Below are 18,801 nucleotides of genomic sequence, written 5' to 3'. Positions count from 1 at the left end.
CTGGCACTGTGAAATGAAATTTAAGAAAGCAATACGCCGCTGGCACTTTGAAAATAAAATTGAAATAAGCATTACGCCGATGGCACTGAGAAACGAAATTTAAAAAAGCAATACGTACCTGGCATTTTGAAATAAAAGTAAAGAAAGCATTACTCCGCTGGAAATTTGAAATATAATTAAAGAAAGCATTACGCCGCTGGCACATTGAAATAAAATTTAAAAAAGGATTACGCCACTGGCACTGTAAACTAAAATTTAAGAATTCAATTCTTCGCCAACGTTTTAAAATAAAATTGAGAAAGCATTACGCCCCTTGCACTATAAAATGAAATTTAAGAAAACAATACGCCGCTGGCACTTTAAAAATAAAATTGAAAAAAGCATTACGCCGATGGCACTGAGAATCAAAATTTAGAAAAGCAATACGGCGCTGGCATTTGGAAATAAAATTAAGAAAGCATTACGCCGCTGGCACTGTGAAATAAAATTTAGGAAAACATTACGCGGCTGGCATTTTGAAATAAAATTTAAGAAAGCATTATGCCGCTGACACCTTGATATAAACTTTAGACTCGCAATACGTCGCGGGAACTTTGAAATAATATTTATAATAGCAATACGCCGATGGCACTGTGAAACGAATTTTAGAAAAGCAATACGACGCTGGCATTTTAAAATAAAATTAAAGGAAGCATCACGCCACTGGCACCTTGATATAAACTTTAGACAAGCAATACGCCGCTGGCAATTTGAAATATAATTAAAGAAAGCATTACGCTCCTGGCACTGTGAAATGAAATTTAAGAAAGCATTACGCCGCTGGCACTGTGAAATGAAATTTTAGAAAACATTACGCCGCTGGCATTTTGAAATAAAATTTAAGAAAGCAATACGCCGCTGGCATTTTAAAAAATAAATAAAAAAAACATCACGGCGCTGGCACTGTTGAATAAAATTTAAGAAAACAATACGCCGCTGGCAATTTGAAATAAAATGTAAGAAAAAATTACGCCGCTAGCATTTTGAAAAAAAATTAAAGGGAGCATTACGACGCTGGCACTTCGAAATGAAATTTAAGAAAGAAATTGGTCGCTGGCATTTTGAATTAAAACTTAAGGATACATTACGCCGCTGGCACTATGAAATGAAATTTAAGAGAGCAATACGTCGCTGGGAATTTGATATATAATTAAAGAAAGCATCACGCCGGTGGCATTTTGAAATAAAAGTAAAGAAAGCATTACGCCGCTGGCACTGTGAAATGAAATTGAAGAAAGCAATTGGTCGAAAACGTTTTTAAATAAAATTAAAGAAAGCATTTTGCCCCTTGCACTATGAAATAAAATTTAAGAAAGCATTTCGCCGCTGGCATTTTGAAATAAATGTAAAGATAGCATTACGCCGCTGGCAGTTTGATATGGAATAAATTACGCCGCTGGCACTGTGAAATGATATTTAAGAAAGCAATACGGCGCTGGCACTGTGAAATGATATTTAAGAAAGCAATACGCCGCTGGCATTTTGAAATAAAGTTAAAGGAAGCATCACGCCGCTGGCATCTTGATATAAACTTTAGACAAGCAATACGCCGCTAGCAATTTGAAATATAATTAAAGAAAGCATTACGCCGCTGGCACTGTGAAATGAAATTTTAGAAAACATTACGCCGCTCGCATTTTGAAATAAAATTTAAGAAATCAATTCGTCGCTAACGTTTTAAAATAAAATTGAGAAAGCATTACACCCCTTGCACTATGAAATGAAATTTAAGAAAACAATACGCCGCTGGCACTGTGAAATGAAATTTAAGAAAACATTACGCGGCTGGCACTGTGAAATGAAATTTTAGAAAACATTACGCCGCTGGCATTTTGAAATAAAATTTAAGAAAGCAATACGCCGCTGGCACGTTGATATAAACTTTAGACTAGCAATACGCCGCGAGAACTTTGAAATAATTTTTGTAATAGCAATACGACGTTGGCACTGTGAAATGAAATTGAAGAAAGCAATTCGCCGCTGGCATTTTGAAATAATATTTACGGTAGCAATACGACGCTGGTACTATGAAAGTAAATTTAAGTATGCAAAACGCCGCTGGCACCTTGAAATAAACATTAGAAAGGCAATACGCCGTTGGCACTTTAAAATAAAGTTTAAGAAAACATTACGCCTCTGGCACTTTGAACTGAAATTTAAGTATGCAATACGTCGCTGGCTCTATGAAATAAACTTTAGAAAGGCAATACGTCGCTGGTACTTTGAAACAAAATTTAAGGATGCAATACGCCGCTGTCACCTTGAAATAAACTTTAGACAAGCAGTATACCGCTGGCAATTTGAAAGAAAATTTAAGTATGCAATACGCCGCTGGCTCATTGAAATAAACTTTCGAAAGGCAATACGCTGCTGGCACTTTGAACGAAAATTTAAGAAAGCAATACGCAGCTGGAATTTAGAAATAAATTTTAAGGAAGCAATACGCCGCGGGCACCTTGAAATAAGATACTTGCAGTAGTATCGATTCAGATCTCGAGATCGGGGTTCGAATCGGTGGTTCTTCGACGTAGAATTGGCTATAGGAGACTCTCGTTGAAACGAAATTAAATTTTCTATGGATACGTGGAAAGGTCTCCTACCAAAGGCGCATAACATTCTGTAGATTTTTGCTGATACAGCAGGAATCTCGAGCGAGCCGATAAGCATTAATAATGTAACAGTTAAACTCCGACAACTTTACGACGTAAAACTCGCAAAACTCTCTAATTGTGTCATCTCTATGTTCATGAGTGAAAACCGTACAATAGTTGTTCGCTTTCGAATGTTGTATCGATCACATGTACAGTTGGCTGTCTGGAAACTTGTACCTGGTAGAATCTAAGTACAACAAGTGTATAGAAATAATACAAGACGCTGAAATTAAGGATTATGCAACGGCGATTGTTGAACATGAGAATTTTGAGCGTCATTCATTGATTGACTCTGAATTGTTAGCATTAGGTTTAGATGTAATGTTAGAATACAGTTATCAATAAAAAAAATAGTTTGGATATATGTGTCTGTCTTTCTAGCTCATTTCCTCCCATATCATATTCTCATCCGGTGTAATATTTCCTTCGCACGTTCTCCAATATTCTTATCGCCAACGAATGATGTCACCTCTTCCGTTTCTTTAATATCTAGTTCTCGAGCAATTGTATCGCGAAAATAGAAGATTTGCTTCCGGATTGTAATTTGCAAACTTTGCATTTTTGGATCTTCTGCTCGAGGCCATCGTCGCGAAACGTTCCTACCGATGGCTACGTCAAAGATTGTAATGTAATACTTTATGTTGCACGGGGCATGAATGCGAGGAAGAAAATACTCGGGCGCGAGAGAGAGGGAACCCGCGGGGCCCGCAATGACGCCCCCACTTCTGCGCGCAAAGAGGACGGTTCCCCTCCCTTACGGCGTGCGCGCTTACCTCCCGCGAAGACGACGAGCATGGTTTCCCCCACCCTTACAGCATGCGCGCTTATTTCGTTACATATACCATTTGCGTTTTTCTTTCTTACCGATCTCTGATAACGATAATAATACTTACCAAACGTCGAATAAATAATGTTCTTCTTCTTTTTAATAATTGCATCCTACCTTACCGAGCGTAGGTAATAATGGGAGGCCATCGATTGCGTACAGTAGGATTGCGCACGGTCGCATTGGACACCGATGTTTTGGAAGCGGTACATTGCGCACAGGAAGAATTTCACACAGGTCGAATTGCGCACAAGTAGAATTGGACACAAGTGGATTGCGCACAAGCAGAGTATCACAGAGCAAATTTGGACACAGTAATGATTGCGCACACTATTAATTGAACACAAAGCTACCTACTCGCGCGTGTTTCCCATCTCATACCTTAATCTTTTAATGCCGTGCGTGTTCCGTCTGATATATTTCAATCTTTTATAATTTACTGTTAGTGACGATTCTCATAAAGAGCCTGACGAACGTGTTGAGATTAATTATCCCTGCAGAATATGTAAATTCTAAGATGTTTTGTCGAAAATTTATTAAAGTGGTTCTACATTATTAGATTTGCAAATTATATTCAAGTGGTGTTCGATATTTCGTAAATTCATGAAATAAGTATATGACATTTATGCAAGGACCTGTAACGATAAGTATGTAAGACTGTTCGATGAAATTTCTCGCAGGAGTTTGTTGTTGATTCTGTGTGCTTAACCTTATTTGAGTTGACAGGAAGTAGAAATTCAGGTATGTAAGAATTTTTTGTCTATAAAACAATAGATTTAATATGGATGAACCTGATACTTTGTGGTTTCATTAATTTATCTTTTACAGGTAGTTTATTCAATGTCGAGCAGTGATCTAGAATATTTGATGGTTATATAATAGACAGACAAAACTGTTTTATGGAAATTGTGAAAATTGATTGGTATGTTAATTGTTGATCATGTATAAGTAATGTGTTTTATACTATAGATATTAACTGTTGTGGGTTGACAAAATTGAATCACACATATGACATGAAAATACAGCAATGTTAAATCAAATCGAACTGTTTGCATGCTCTCTTCTGTGCATTTAACCATATTTGGATTGGCAGGAAGCTGAGGATCCAAGAAGAAATTGAGATAAGTATCTTTTGCCTATAAAACGATAGATTTAACAAGAATGAACATGATACTTTGTGGTGTTTTTAGCTTATATTTTACAGGTAGTTTAATCAATGTCGAGCAGTGATTTATAACACGTGAAGATTATGGACAGACAACTTGGTTGATATGTGCATTGGAGTGAGTTGGTGGTGAGTTGAGAAATATTACGTTTTCCAAGTTTATTATAATATAGATAAACTGCTCGCTTACATACGTACTTCATAATTCTAGACATTATGTTTTCCTTTACTATTTAGTTGCTAAATCCAAAGTGGAACATACAATATTGGTAACAAATGAATTTTTCTAGTAATATATTTATTAAACAAATTCTTAAATGCTAACTTATATTATACAATATGTGGTATTATAAATATTATTATATGTAATATGAATACATAAAACTATTCAACGGGTAAGATTTTAGGTAAATCTAAAGAAAAATTGCTTTTATATGAACCATATATTACCATTTGTAACAAACAATTTGTATATACAATAACCATTAATTTTTATTAACTAAAGCTACCACTTATATTATATTACTGTTAAATATTCTGCTTCAACCGAACAGCTGGATATATCGTAGTTTCATAGTATGCAACTCTTGAACCTGAAATGAAAGTAGAATAATTAAAAAGAGTTTAGATTAAAAGAAATTGTATTCATTGAATTGTATTGTAGATTAAAGTAAGCTTACATATATATGTATGTCAGGGGGCAGATTTCAGAACACCAAATTTTCCTTTGATATGATTATTTAGATTTGTAATTTCTTGACTTAGATTTCTTAAGAATCTTTGAAATTTTGAAAAAAAGTTACTATTTCTTAGAGATACAATTGATTATATATAGAAGGGCAGTTATCAGGACAGTAACCCGCTATACTTAGTAATATGAAATTTGTTAATAATTTGACAGTTTATTCGATATTATCAAATTCTCCTATTTCTATAAAAGTTACAACTATGTCTATACAATTTCATCATTCTTTGTAATAAATGTATTTATTCACTGGGCAGTGTACAATTTTTGTGTAACGCATTAATAAAAACATAGTATTTAAGATTTATTTCTTCTGAGACATTAAAAAACATTTAAATTCAGTTTAACTAATAGATATAAAAGCATTCGCGTACAGAAAATAAAATAAATCTGTTTACAAAGTAAAAATCTTATTTGACTGAGGGTAGTACATTTGTCGCAATAATCTGTTCGATATACCACAATTGTTTCTTCATTGAGCACAAATATTTTGTCTATTGTACGCTTTATTCTAGTTGTTTTGTTCTAATTGTCTTTATTTTATTGCTTGCTTTGCATTGATATTTTGTAGAACCTTCAACTGCTTCTGTAAACCATTGATTAGTCACTGTTCTGATATATTATGATTTATAAAGTATGATGGCATTACATTCTTTTTAGGGTCTATAAATTACAAGACAAACGTATGTAATTCAATGATTTTCTTGTATGGATAATTTCTTGACTGTATCTGTTCAATTTGTTGACTCCATAAATTTATTGCTGTAATTTTCCCATCGATGTCTAGACAAACGCTGAAAATAAAGAAAAAAGTATCATAATGTTATATATTGAAACATTGTATCTTATTTACAACTTTAATTTGAAATAAAGTATTTATTATTTCTTTTACCTTAAACATATTTCCAGATTAATCCTGCGAGAATGTAAGTGCATTTCTTTATTTAATATTTTTGCCATTTGTCCAAGTATTTCATTGAATACTATATGTTTTCCTTATGTTCTGTAATACTAGTTGCGTTGCAACCATAGAAGTACCATTAAAACATATATAATTACGTAGAAGAATATAACTACTGCATAATTACAACTACAAGAGTAAGTTTTCTTCAAGTATATACATTATTAGATATCGTGAGACTTTTCAATGTATAGAATAAACTAAAGTGGAAACTACCATTTGTATTGAAGAAACCTAACACCATTTGATGCATGTAATAACTACAGAATCACATTAAATGCTAGCTATTAATACAGATTAAAGTGTAAAACTGTTTTTTCTTGTAATTCACCATTTGACTCTGGCTTATCGTCAACAACATATCACAGGACTCAACTAATGGGAACTTTAAATATTAAGTCCCATATTTTGTTATTTAATGTTTTATTAATAGTTTTATCGATAATTTTTCTAGTTAGTTAGTTAGTTAGTTATAGTTTATTCTCTTTGCGGAGTACATGCGGACCTCCGCTCCGCTTACATTACTTCCTCTTAACACTACTCATACATTAAGTCTTCCTTCTCTACCTTACACACCTGCGAGCAAGAGAGCGAGAGAGAGAGAGAGAGAGAGAGCATTGGGCTTACTGGACATCCTTGTCTCACCCCTCTCTGCGTCCAAAAACTCTCCCCCCCTGTCTCCTCTACCCTCGCTTTACTTCTGGTCTCCTTCAAAATCTCCACGCACCTCCTCATCAACCCTTCTCTCACCCCCACCTTCCTCAACGACTCTGCTAATACCTTCCTATCTACCGAATCACAAGCTGCCTTCAAGTCCACAAACAGTACTACCAACTTGCCCCCCTTCCTTGCTATCTGTTCATTGGATACTTGAATACATACATGTTATCCATTGTCCCCACTCCCTTCCTGAATCCTGACTGATTCGGTGGTAGAATCCCTCTTCCCTCTATCTCCTTCCTTAGCCTCTCCGCCAACAACCCCGCATACACCTTGTACGCCGTCTGCGTAAGCGTCACCCCTCTGTACTCCTCCACTCTTGTCCCATCTTCTTTCTTTAACACTGGCACTACTACTCCTTCCGACCAGTCTTGTGGCCAGCCTTCCCTTCTCCACACCCGGTTACAGATTTCCCATAATCTTTCCCTTACTACTTCCCCTCCATGCTTCCATACTTCGTTTGCGATTCCGTCATCTCCTGTTGCTTTCCCCTCTTTTAACTTTTTTACTACCGCCAAAACTTCCTCTCTACTTACTTCCTTCTCTTCAGCCTCCCCCTCACTCCTCTCTCTTCTCCTTCTACACTCCAGCCTACTCCTCCTAACACTCCTCTAAAATATTTGTCCCAAGCCTCAATCTCTATTTCTGTACTCACTCCTTTCCTCCGCTTTCTTCCCCTATTGACAATCTTTCTCCTTCTCCCACCTCTCTTCTTCTCTACTCTTCTTCTCTCTACTCATTTTACCTAACTCGCCTCCTGCCTTCCTAAAGCTTTCCCCACTTCCTCTTTCCCTTTTCCATTTTTTCAATTCCTCTTCCGCTATATTCTTTTTCTTCTTCCATCCCTCATCCCACGCATCTCTTCCTTCCTTCCTATTATACTTCTTCTCCATCTTTTCTAACACCTGTAATACCTCCCTTCTTAATTCTCCCCACACCTCTTCTACCTCTTTTTCCCTTCCTTCTTTCCCTACAAACCCTTCCCCAAATTCCTTCCTTCTGTCTTCTGTCCACCACCCCTTTTTCCCTCTCCCCTCTTCCCTCCTTCTCCATCTTTTCCCATCTTCCCCTTTTCCTCCCTCTATCCATACCACCACTGGTTGGTGGTCCGATTCCACTTTCTCCTCTACTACCAACCTTACCGTTCTTACCCTCGTTTCTTCATTTCCTAGCACATAATCTGTCACTGACTCTCCATTCCCTGTATACGTGAATTCGCCCTCTTCATCCCCTGTCACATCTCCGTTCATTATCCCCCACCCTAGCTCTCCCAGAAATTGGCATAGTCTCCTTCCCTCACTATTTATCTTCTTGTCCTTCGACCTCCTTGTCTCTTCTTCCTCTCCCCCCTCCTCTGACCCCCATCCTCCTTGCGTACCCGTCCTAGCGTTTAAATCTCCACCCACTATTACCCTTACCCCCTTCTCCCTTTCTTCCATCCATTCCCTCATTCTCTCCAGCTTCTTCTGTAAATCCTTATTCACATATACTCCTATCATATTCCACACCTCCTCCCCTAACCATTTCCTAGCCATTATCCCCTCTTCCTCCTCCTCCTCCCTTTCCACTCTCATCATTTTGATTCCTTCCCTTGCCCCTATAAGCATTCTCCCCATAGCCCGTCCTTTCTTCCCTCTCCTTACCGCATATTGTAATTCCCACACCTATCCTTTCATCGCTTTATTTCTTATTCCCTCCCACTCCCTTCTTCCCACCCATGTTTCACACATCACCACTACATCCCATTCTTTGATTCCCTCTTAAAAGTCCTTCTCTTTGTTCTTCAATCCTGCCACATTCCAAAACGCCACCTTATATATCCTGCTTTCCTCTCCTGATCCTCCTTTTACACTTCTTTCCATCCCTCTTTCGTCTTCCCTTCCCTGCCCTGAACCCCCCTCTGCCCGTTTCCCTGTTCCTCTCTCCACTTTTCCTCTACTTCATCCCATCTTCTCAAATCATTATTAACCCACATCTTCATGTACCCAATCTGTACCCTTTTTCCCTCTCTTCTCTCTCTTTCCGCCTCTCCCCTCTCTATCCACTTTGCCTATCCATCTTACTTCTTTTACTTTCTCTTTCACCCCTATCCTCCCCCAAATCTTTTCTACCACTTCTTCCTTCCCCTTCCCTTCCACCTTCACACCTTTTATTATCAAATTCCTTCTTCTCCCTTCCCTCTCCTTTTTATCTATTCTTATTACCAACTCCCTCACCTTCTTACTCAACTTCCTCCTTTCCTCCCTCCCTTCTCCTTCCTCTTTCCTCTGTTAAGCAAATCCTCTATATTCCCTAGACTCCCCGTCCTTTCCCTACCCCAAACCTCTGCCTTCGTCAGTCTTCCTCTCCTTTTCACCTCCTCCACCTTGCTCCCCTTTCGCTCCATTATCCCTATCCCGCCTCCACACTCATCTTCGCCCTCCATTATCCTCTCGACGCAGTTTCCTCACTATCCTACTATCCTCCACTTTCCTTTTCTCCTCTTCTACTATCCTCTAATTTGCAATCCCCGCGCTCCCTATGTCCTTCCTACTATCTCCGCGCTGCGTCGCTATCGTCGCTCTACTTTTCTATCACGCTACCTAACCTCTGACGACACGTGCTCAGCCTTCACACCGATTTTTCTCCCTTTCTTCACTCCCTTCATTATCTTCTACCCTCCCCCAGAAGCCCTTCACCACTACTCCCTGACCCTACCCTCCTGCCTCACTACCACCACACTATACCCACACTACCTTCCCCCAAACTTCCTTACACCTTTCACACGACTCACACACTCTGTCACCGGAAACGGAAGTCCGATAATTTTTCTATCTTTAAATTTAATTAACTTTTATTTTTATTATAGAGTAACATTAATTTTGACATTTATAATTATTGTTTATCGAGGATTAGAAATTATATGATTAATATCGAGATATTATTTTATATTTTACACATTATTTTTTTCTTTACCTTTAGTAATATTTATTTTTTATATTATTATATTTTTTGATACAAATGTATTTTTTATATTAGAAATAAGGTTAAAATTCCTATATATTTATTTCATTGTTGGTTATTAAAAGCTCATGTTGAAGTTCCAGTGTATGGTTGCTAATTTTAGCTATAATTTGTAGTTTAGAACGCTGTTTCTAGTACACCTCTTCTCTAACACTTGTTCGATTGACACCCGTCAATCAAAATTTAGATATTTTTTAATATTTATTTTTCGGAAACGAAAGAGAATCGCTCCTTGCCAATTTTACATACTCGATTTTCTTATACATACTTTTTGTCGCGTATTACAATACTAATATTTAATATATCAATTTATTACGAATTTGAAAATGTATGCTGTTATTAATAATCAAATATAACAATAGTAAATGTAAAATCTAATCTTTCCTGAAATTATTTTTATTTTATAAAATGACAAGTATGATACACTGAACCAACGCAAGCGCAGAACGATATGTAATACAATAAATAATTTATACTTCCCTGATATTTGTCAATTCTTTCTTGCATATTAGATCATTTTGTGTAACAATCATTTTATCATCAATTTCTTATACATATGTATTTTAGCGTGTTATCTTTTAACAATTCCCCATGTTCCAAAATAATTTTAATGTAAAAATCAAATACAAGTATAACATACACTTAAAATTAATAATCTATAGGAGTCTCATCGTTAGACGCCAGCTCGGAGAAGGGAGAGTACGGGGGTTTGTTCCTGGACGCTTGTCGCTTGTCCGATGTTAAGAATTCGGTGACAATACCTGGATCCCTCTTGAGCTGAAAAAAAACAGTTTCTCCTGGACAGTACCGTTAGATGCAGAGGAAAGTGAACAATATTTACCTTCAAATGTTCGTCGTTTTTTTTGCTGGACAAAATTTCCGTTTTTATTATAATGTTCCCTCTCTCCCTCCCCCTTCTTTTTTTTGTTTTTTTTTTTTATACATGGAGAAATGCATTTACGCACACCCCCTCAAACGGAGGGGGTAGTGTGGGGCTCGCCCCTCAGAAGGAAAGGAATACCCTCTAAAACTCCACCAAAATAAATATTAATACTACCAATTTTTTACGTATTTCTACATAGCTATTAATTATTTGATACAATTTTCCTGCTTTTGGCCGCTTCTTGCGCTTCAATGATGTACTGCGGTTCCCGAATTGGCATGCTTCTAACAAATCTACTATCTATTATTTCGGGAACCAAGCAGTCCTCGTAGAATCGCTGTAACGATGGTAACATTTTGTCTTTCCAAAATGTGTCATCGCGCTTAACAATCACGTACTTTAATCCAAGAAGCGTCCACATTGCAAAAATACAATACTTTCTTTGCATCCGAACGATGCGACTGATCGATGGAAACTAGTTGTCCAGAGCCGGGACACCCGATGTTCTTGTGTTGTGTTAAAAAGAAACAGACTCTGAGAAACACAGAGGTCAATGGTAGGGGCAAGACTATTACGGGATTTGTAGGACTCAGGTTATAACAGCATTTTTTTTTTTTTTTTTATGTGAGGAAATGTGTTTACGCACGCCCCATTATAAGGAGGGGGTAATGTGGGACTCGCCCCTTGATTTGATATCAAGGGGAATACCCACTAAAACCTCACGGTGGCCGGCGCATTGGGGAGGGGCACCGATATCTCTTACGAACGCTACCGGTGCCTCCCCGCGCCTACCCCCCCAACGAAGAGAGGAGTGCCATCTCCGGTGGGGAGTGAATACCTCCCCACCTGACCGCGGGTGCCACAGCCCGCGGTCTCGTCTGTCCCTTTCAGTCGCCTCTTACGACAAGCAGGGATTACTGTGGGCGTATTCTGTTCCCCGACCCACAGGGAAATATGCCGCTATGGGTCGGGTGACGACCCCCCCCCCCCCCATGCCCGGCGGCTCTGCTGGCAGTCGGCGAGCCCAAAGCTTGAGCTCGCCGGCTACGTGCGCAGGGCCGCTCTACGCGGCAGACTGCCAGGAGGAGGTGAGGGTTTATGGGGGGGGGGGACCAGTCCCCCCTGCGGCAGGGGCGGCAGCTAGCCGCCGTCGCCTGGCCCACCTCAACCTCCTCCTCTCTATGCGAGCGGGATCGGTGCGCTCCCGATCCCGCTCGTCATCCTCCTTCCGCGAGACAGTAGTCTCGCAGAAGGAGGACACCGCGTTCCAGGACCCCTCGCTCTCGACCATGGCCGAAGCGACGGCCGGGAGCGAGAGGTCCCCTCCAATAGCTAGGCGGAGTGCCCGTCTCTCTCGCGAGAAGGCCAGGCACTCCTCCAGCAAGTGCTGCGCGGAGTCCAGCTCCGCGCCGCACTGGTGGCACGCGGGTGACCTCTCCGCCCCCACCTTGTGCAGGTACTCACCGAAACAACCATGTCCGGCGAGCACCTGCGTGAGTCGGTAGGTGAGTCGCCCGTGTCGGCGGTCCAGCCAAGCATCGAAGCTCGGCAGGACCGCCGCTATCGTCCTCTTTCGGGCGGCGCCGCTCTCCAAGAGCTGGCGCCACCACTTTTCGCGGGCCAGCTGCCACCTTTGGCGCCGGTAGGCTTCGACCGCCTCGTCCTGCGGATCGCCCCCGTTCCAGCGGAGATCTTGCACACGCCGACACACGTCGTGCCATACCCGCGCGCGATCCTGATGGCCATATGCCGCTGCACGCGGCGCAGCAGGTGCCGTCCACGACGGCAGGTTACCAGGTCGCGCGCCATACGGGTGACCCGTATAGGGCCATGGATCGCACGACCCCCAGGTAGAGGCGGCGGACCCTCTCTTCCGGCCCCCCAAGATTGGGCAGGAGACGACCCAACAGGATCGTCACCGTCATGACGCGGCAAGGGCGGTCGCCATCAGGGCGTCCTTCTTCAAGCGCCTCAGCGTCCATCTGCGCGGCGGTCGGCCGGCGCGGGTCCGCGAGTGGGATGGTACTGAGGGGCAGCGGAGACATTCATAAGGATGTAGAGGTGGTCACTGAGGGATTCCACCTCCTCCGCTACCCTCCATCCCGACACGAGACGCGCGGCGGCAGGCGTCGCCCAAGACATGTCGACGATCGACTCGCCCTGCCACCGCACGCACGTGCTCACGGACCCCCGGTTAAGCAGCCGGAGGTCCGCGCTCGCCCCCCACTCCAGCACTGCCCGACCCCTCGCGTCCGTTGCTGGGCCACCCCACGCCGTGGACTTGGCGTTGAAGTCGCCCAGCACGAGCGTTCGGGCTAAAAAAGCGCAAAAGGGTTAAGAGACTATTACCGTGTGCGACCCATCGTCATCAAGCGTCGGAGGAGTTTTTCCTTGATGGGAATTTCACATCCATCTTGTGCGGAAAATAACCGTGGGACTGACACCTCCCCCCTTCTTTCATAAGTTAGACGCGACGACATATGTATAAATTTTTGGTAACGCAGTTCACAGAACTGCGGGAGAAACGCACATTGGGAACCACCCCGTCTCTTAATCTCCCAGGTTATACCGGGGAGACACTTATTATTTTACGTTTTAATATGGAAACTACATTTCTATTGTATAAAGATTATTACACCAAGGGTTGAACCATCCAAAGCGCACGTGTGCCGATTTTAACCCACGACGCGACGGACCTCAAAGGGTCCGAGCAATAAAGTGTGAAATGTTTGTCATGATATGTTCATTTTTTGTTGTATTTTATAAAAGTTAAAGAAACAAATTGCACTACTGAATTCCTGATGTTATACTGATGAAAATGGTACCAAACACTATATAATATCGATTAATTTTAATTATTCGTGTAATATAAATTCTACATATCACGCTGTTACGCAGCAGAAAAATCTTAAATTAATCGATATTATATCGTGTTTGGTATGTGTATGTTCTGTCCGATGCGGAACGGTAGAAATCCTCGACGGATCGTTTATGACATGGACGTACCAATCAACTTATTTTCGCGATTAACTTTCTTTCGAACTTCAGTTACGGTTTTTACAGCGCGTAATTTCACCCTTCAGAATAGTAAAGTCATTTAGTCGTTTGGAGTTCTTTGGACAACAGTTTTAGCAGTCTACGCGACTACGACTAGCCGTTTCGCCTTTACAATATTTTATACACGGTGCACAGTCACATAGTAAGACAAAACAAACAATACGCAATCAGAAATCTGTAACTGTGCTTTTAGCGTTAGGGTGTAATATATTTCCTTTATTCTTTATATTTTTCATTTTTTTTGTGAGAAAGGAACGAGTGAGAAGGAAGTATGTGTGAGATAATATGTAAACGAGCGCAAGGAGAGGACGAGAGTTAGTTGGACGACGTGTAATCGAAAAGAAACACCTTTTCGTTTAGAAATAAGCAATTGTCTACTTTAATTTCAGCCAGGGTATCATAAAGTCGTGTTCCAGATGGTCTCTTAGAATTGACAAACCTCTGCAGAAGACAATAACTTAATAACTAATATCCCCAAATTCGGTTTATTGCACGCAAGTACACAAACGCGCCGTAGGCTGGCATGTTATACGCTAATAAATCGGCCTGTTTAGAACCAATAATTCCTTCTTTTTTTGAGTTCATCGATGAATAACTGCACCCAGGTACAAAGGGTATTTAGGGTATGTAGCGTTATTGCGAGGGAAATCGGACATTTTTTGGAGTAGCATCTCAGATTTTGACGAATATGTTGTAGTCTTCAATGTTGATATTTGAACGTATTTCAATCAGGGATGGGCAAAACCCTAGGCTTCGAATAATCCTGAAGTTTGCCAATGTGTTTGTCTCGTTTTTTTCTTTGGAAAATGTTCAAAAGAGGAAACGAGACAAACATGTCGGCAAACTTCAGATTTACTCGAAGCTTAGGGTTTTGCCCATCACTGATTTCAATGAACTTTGAAACAGGATAAAACTCCCAGCTCTTGTAAAAAGGCGTGTGCAAGAAGTTATAATCATGATATAAAAAATGTGATTGATATAAGGACTTGAAAGGTGCACGAGGTATTCTGGTGGATCTGTTCAATAGTTTTATTTCTTCTATTTTTTTCTACGAAGAGCACTCTTTTGCGTTCCATCGCGTTCGAACGGTGGAGGACACAGCGGCAGCCGAGGAGAATGGCATATATAGTATAGTAATAGGCACGCGCTACGCTACGTTATTACTACTTATATACATATACATTACTGTATACGTTGAATTCTCCGGTTTTCCCAATTTTTCTCCGTTTCTCATTATCCGATCGAAACATTCGACGTCTCATTCTGTAGGTATTTTCATCATCTACATTTCATCTGCTTCGAGGATTGATATTGCTGCATTACTTTAAAATTTATACGCAAAAAACGACAAAAATCAAGATTTTCTTGGATTAAATTGTTTATAAGAAGAAAACGGAACAGAGTTGAGAGTGAAAAACATATACCTATTCATCTACGCATACCTTTTATTAGTACTTTTGTCACCAAAACGCTGTTTTAATTCTCTACCGATTGGCCTAGTTGTATTGTTGACGATTGGAGGAAAGTTGTTTTTGTGACGTATCTCGTGCCTGTATCGGGACAAACGATGATGCTGGAAAATTCGTTTGGAAAATAATGAATGAAAAGTTTTATCTAGGCTGTTTGAAGTTTAAGGGGTTAGTCGCAGTCAGGAAAATGGAAACGGACAGTTTCTTGTGTGTTTTTTTTTAAGGTATTAAATAATAATTTTTATTAATGATGTGTACATATATTACAAAGTATGTCTTAAAGAATTATAAAACAATTTTTGTTTTAAGAAAAGGTTAATTCATTTCGTCATAACAGGCGATGGCGTGGGTGGCCACTTGCTTTGCGGTGAGCAAGATTTCTTCAAACTGGCGCACCTGAAAACAAAACTAAAGTTAGATTTAGAAAATATATTAGACTAACGGGTCCCTGAACGAAGGATTTTTTATTTTCTTCTATACTTTTTCTTATCCTGTATTGAATCGCTTAATTTTAGTGAAAAAATTGAAAATCAACTTCAAATGTAGGCCATCTTGTTTTAAATTAATTTTTTCCAAAATCCTTTGTTCAGGGACCCGCTAGACTAATCTATTTTTGAAATCTACCTTTGTTTTTGTTTTCAGGTAAATCAGTGTAGAGAAATCTTGCTCACCGCAAACCTACGTTTTTAAATCATCGTCTACGTCATCGGCTGTTATGACGATATAAATTAAACGTTTCTTAAAACAAAAAATGTTTTTTAGTTCTCTAAAATATGCTTTGTAATATACTTAATTGCTACTTATGCAAATTATTATTTAATAACTAAAAAAAATCACAAAGAAATGTCGTTTTTCCTCTTCCTGACTGCGACTAACCCCTTAAGCAGAAATACCCACAATCGTATGTGGTGTGAAGTTGTATAAAGTTGTGTGTAGTTCTCATCGTAGAAAATTAGTACAAAATTATTTAATGAATAATCAGTTTAGAAGTATTACAAGTAACGGTTCCTTCGATCGTAAAGAAAATTTCGGGGCATCGACAAGTCTTCGAGGACCCCCAAACGCAGGCATGCCCCCCACCCAGGCTTCAAGGGGGCTGGCCAAAGGGGACCCGGAGGTGTCGTCGCGAACGCCGTCAGGATCGTACGTCACTTCTGTTGAAAACGTCAAATCGTGAACAGTTTAGCAGAGTGACATTGAATATTGAAGGTAATTATTTAAGAATACTGACAAGACATCGCGAAGTGTGCACCGAATTCTGTAATCATAAGTTTTTCCTGTGTATAGAAACGTATGTAGAACAATCTGTGAAAGTTGGAACGCGCAACTCTTTCCCGTTTTCGAAAAATAAATGTTTAAATGTGGTTGGGGTGTCAAGTTGTGAAGTGAATATTTTGCCCTGGACGCGGTTCGATCCCGGTAGGAGACACTTATTATTTTACGTTTTGATATGGAAACTACATTTCTATTGTATAAAGATTATTTTAATAAAATATCGTGTAATTTGTATGTTTTTTATCGCATTTAAAAGGGAGTCAGGATGTGGGGAAGAGTTTCTACAAGCTTTTATAAAAATTATTCACAGTGTAAATTTTACATTTTTATTCTTAGAGTAGGACAAATGGTGATTACGCTGTAAATAATGTTTATAAAAGCTTGTAGAAACTCTTCTCCACATCCTGACTCCCTTTTCAATGCGATAAAAAACATAAAAATTATACGATATTTTATTAAAATAATCTTTATACAATAGAAAGGTAGTTTCCATATCAAAACGTAAAATAATAAATGTCTCCTACCGGGAGCGAACCGCGTCCAGAGCAAAATATTCACTTCGCAACCTGACACTCCACCGACTGCGCCACGATGTTTCTATGACATCCCCAACACGGGTACGGTCGACACTTGTCAATCGATATTTAGATATTTTTTAATATTTATTTCTCGAAAACAAGAGAGAGTTGCGCGTTCCTACTTTCAGAGATTGTTCTATATATCCTTCTTTACATAGGAAAAAATTCTGATTAAAAAATTCGGTGCTCATTTCGCGTGCGTATGTTATTAAATAATTGAAACTTTGTTTGAATATCTATATAGTATACAATCTAATGTTCTTTTTCGTTTTATTACAGAATGAGCAGCCTGGAGGAAGGTATGATTACTTATTTATAGTAATTGAAAAATATTGTAAAGATTTTATATTAATTTTTATTTCTTTTTCCAACAGTTACGTACGGCATTGATAGGTTGTCCTTCTGGGATAACCAGTGTACCAGATATTGACAACAGTATGGAGTGACATTTCTAATGGCACCACCACCGCCATATTTCACGCTCGGTATGCCGCAGCCCCCGCCGCCACCCCCACTATTTGTCGTGGGCATACCACAGGCCCCGCCGCCATCACCAGCCTTCGCGGCGGACATGGAGCAGCCGCAACGCAAGAATGTGGTACGTTTAAAAATAATCGTTAACCAAAATTATGTCAATAATTTTTTATTAGTACTTAAAATTAATATATTCCGTCATACTAATTTCAGAGTAACAGGCGGCGGCGGCAACGGCAAAATAGACGCCGCAGAAGGACCGCGGCAAGAGATGTACTACTAATGCGGCCACCACCCGCGAGAACGCAACAAGAGAGACGACAGGGGCCGGTAAATAAATATATTTATATAACGCAAAGTTTAAAAAGAAATTAAATTAAATATGGGTAATATTATCAAGTGTATATTACCTTAATTTGTGTTTCTCATATACACCCTAGACCAGAAGTTCTCCAACTTTATAGACCTGCGGCTCCCTTAGTATACAGATTACACTGTCCAACAAATTTAAACTTTTTTTAAATTCCGCGATATCCACTAGGTGATTCTAATAAGGTTCCTCGTCCTAAATACAAATCTGAAGACATATTCCTTCAGAATTATCTGCTCTTTTGAATGCCTGTAAATGAACGCCGAAGTTCAAAAAGTTGCCAACGCGAGTACTTTTCACGAAATACTTTTGTATTTTAATGAAAAGTTATTCACCTAGGTCGAATTTACTATGCATTATAGGTTTCTGCAAACATTTGTGAAGAGAAAACCACCCGCCGCGAATGTTGTAACGTTTTCTAGTTCGTACAGATCCAGAAAATATTAATTTAGAACGCACGAAATCTGTTTGCCGGCGCGCAGGTTTCGCTCGTTTTATATCGGTGAATCAGGGCCGTCGTCATGCGTTCTGCACAATTGTCGCCACGCGCTTTAATCTTTTTTTATTTAAGTTAGTGTTTAGGGG

At 39.7% G+C, this 18,801-nt stretch overlaps 1 protein-coding gene and 3 long non-coding RNA genes across 4 annotated transcripts; 2 read left to right on the top strand and 2 right to left on the bottom strand.

Annotated features, from left to right (window-relative positions):
* Window positions 1–3,775: 3,775 nt before the first annotated feature.
* Window positions 3,776–5,530, top strand: LOC128896620 (uncharacterized). Its single transcript, XR_008462047.1, has 3 exons — window positions 3,776–4,261; window positions 4,345–4,438; window positions 4,542–5,530. It is a non-coding gene; the product is annotated as an uncharacterized LOC128896620 (long non-coding RNA).
* A 285-nt stretch (window positions 5,531–5,815) lies between these two features.
* LOC128896619 (uncharacterized) lies at window positions 5,816–6,476 on the bottom strand. Its single transcript, XR_008462046.1, has 2 exons — window positions 6,319–6,476; window positions 5,816–6,220 (listed from the first exon to the last, which is right to left on the bottom strand). It is a non-coding gene; the product is annotated as an uncharacterized LOC128896619 (long non-coding RNA).
* Window positions 6,477–7,784: 1,308 nt separating this feature from the next.
* Window positions 7,785–9,285, bottom strand: LOC128896618 (golgin subfamily A member 6-like protein 24). The gene is made up of 2 exons (XM_054159981.1): window positions 9,246–9,285; window positions 7,785–9,045 (listed from the first exon to the last, which is right to left on the bottom strand). Exon 2 carries the CDS (start codon window positions 8,721–8,723, stop codon window positions 7,785–7,787), a length of 939 nt encoding a protein of 312 aa, XP_054015956.1. The 5' UTR covers window positions 8,724–9,045; window positions 9,246–9,285.
* A 7,218-nt stretch (window positions 9,286–16,503) lies between these two features.
* On the top strand, window positions 16,504–18,207 carry LOC128896621 (uncharacterized). Its single transcript, XR_008462048.1, has 4 exons — window positions 16,504–16,662; window positions 17,652–17,671; window positions 17,747–17,970; window positions 18,060–18,207. It is a non-coding gene; the product is annotated as an uncharacterized LOC128896621 (long non-coding RNA).
* The last annotated feature ends 594 nt before the right edge of the window (window positions 18,208–18,801 follow it).

Source organism: Hylaeus anthracinus, unplaced genomic scaffold, assembly GCF_026225885.1.
Source record: "Hylaeus anthracinus isolate JK02 unplaced genomic scaffold, UHH_iyHylAnth1.0_haploid 11830, whole genome shotgun sequence".
Lineage (NCBI taxonomy): Eukaryota > Metazoa > Arthropoda > Insecta > Hymenoptera > Colletidae > Hylaeus > Hylaeus anthracinus.
The sequence above is the reverse complement of the archived record's forward strand: the minus strand, read 5'-3'. Positions and strand labels throughout refer to the sequence as shown.

What these genes read in the sequence shown, in the direction of transcription:
- LOC128896618 (XM_054159981.1), bottom strand. Translation starts at nt 8,723, where the DNA reads ATGGGGAGAATGCTTATAGGGGCAAGGGAAGGAATCAAAATGATGAGA.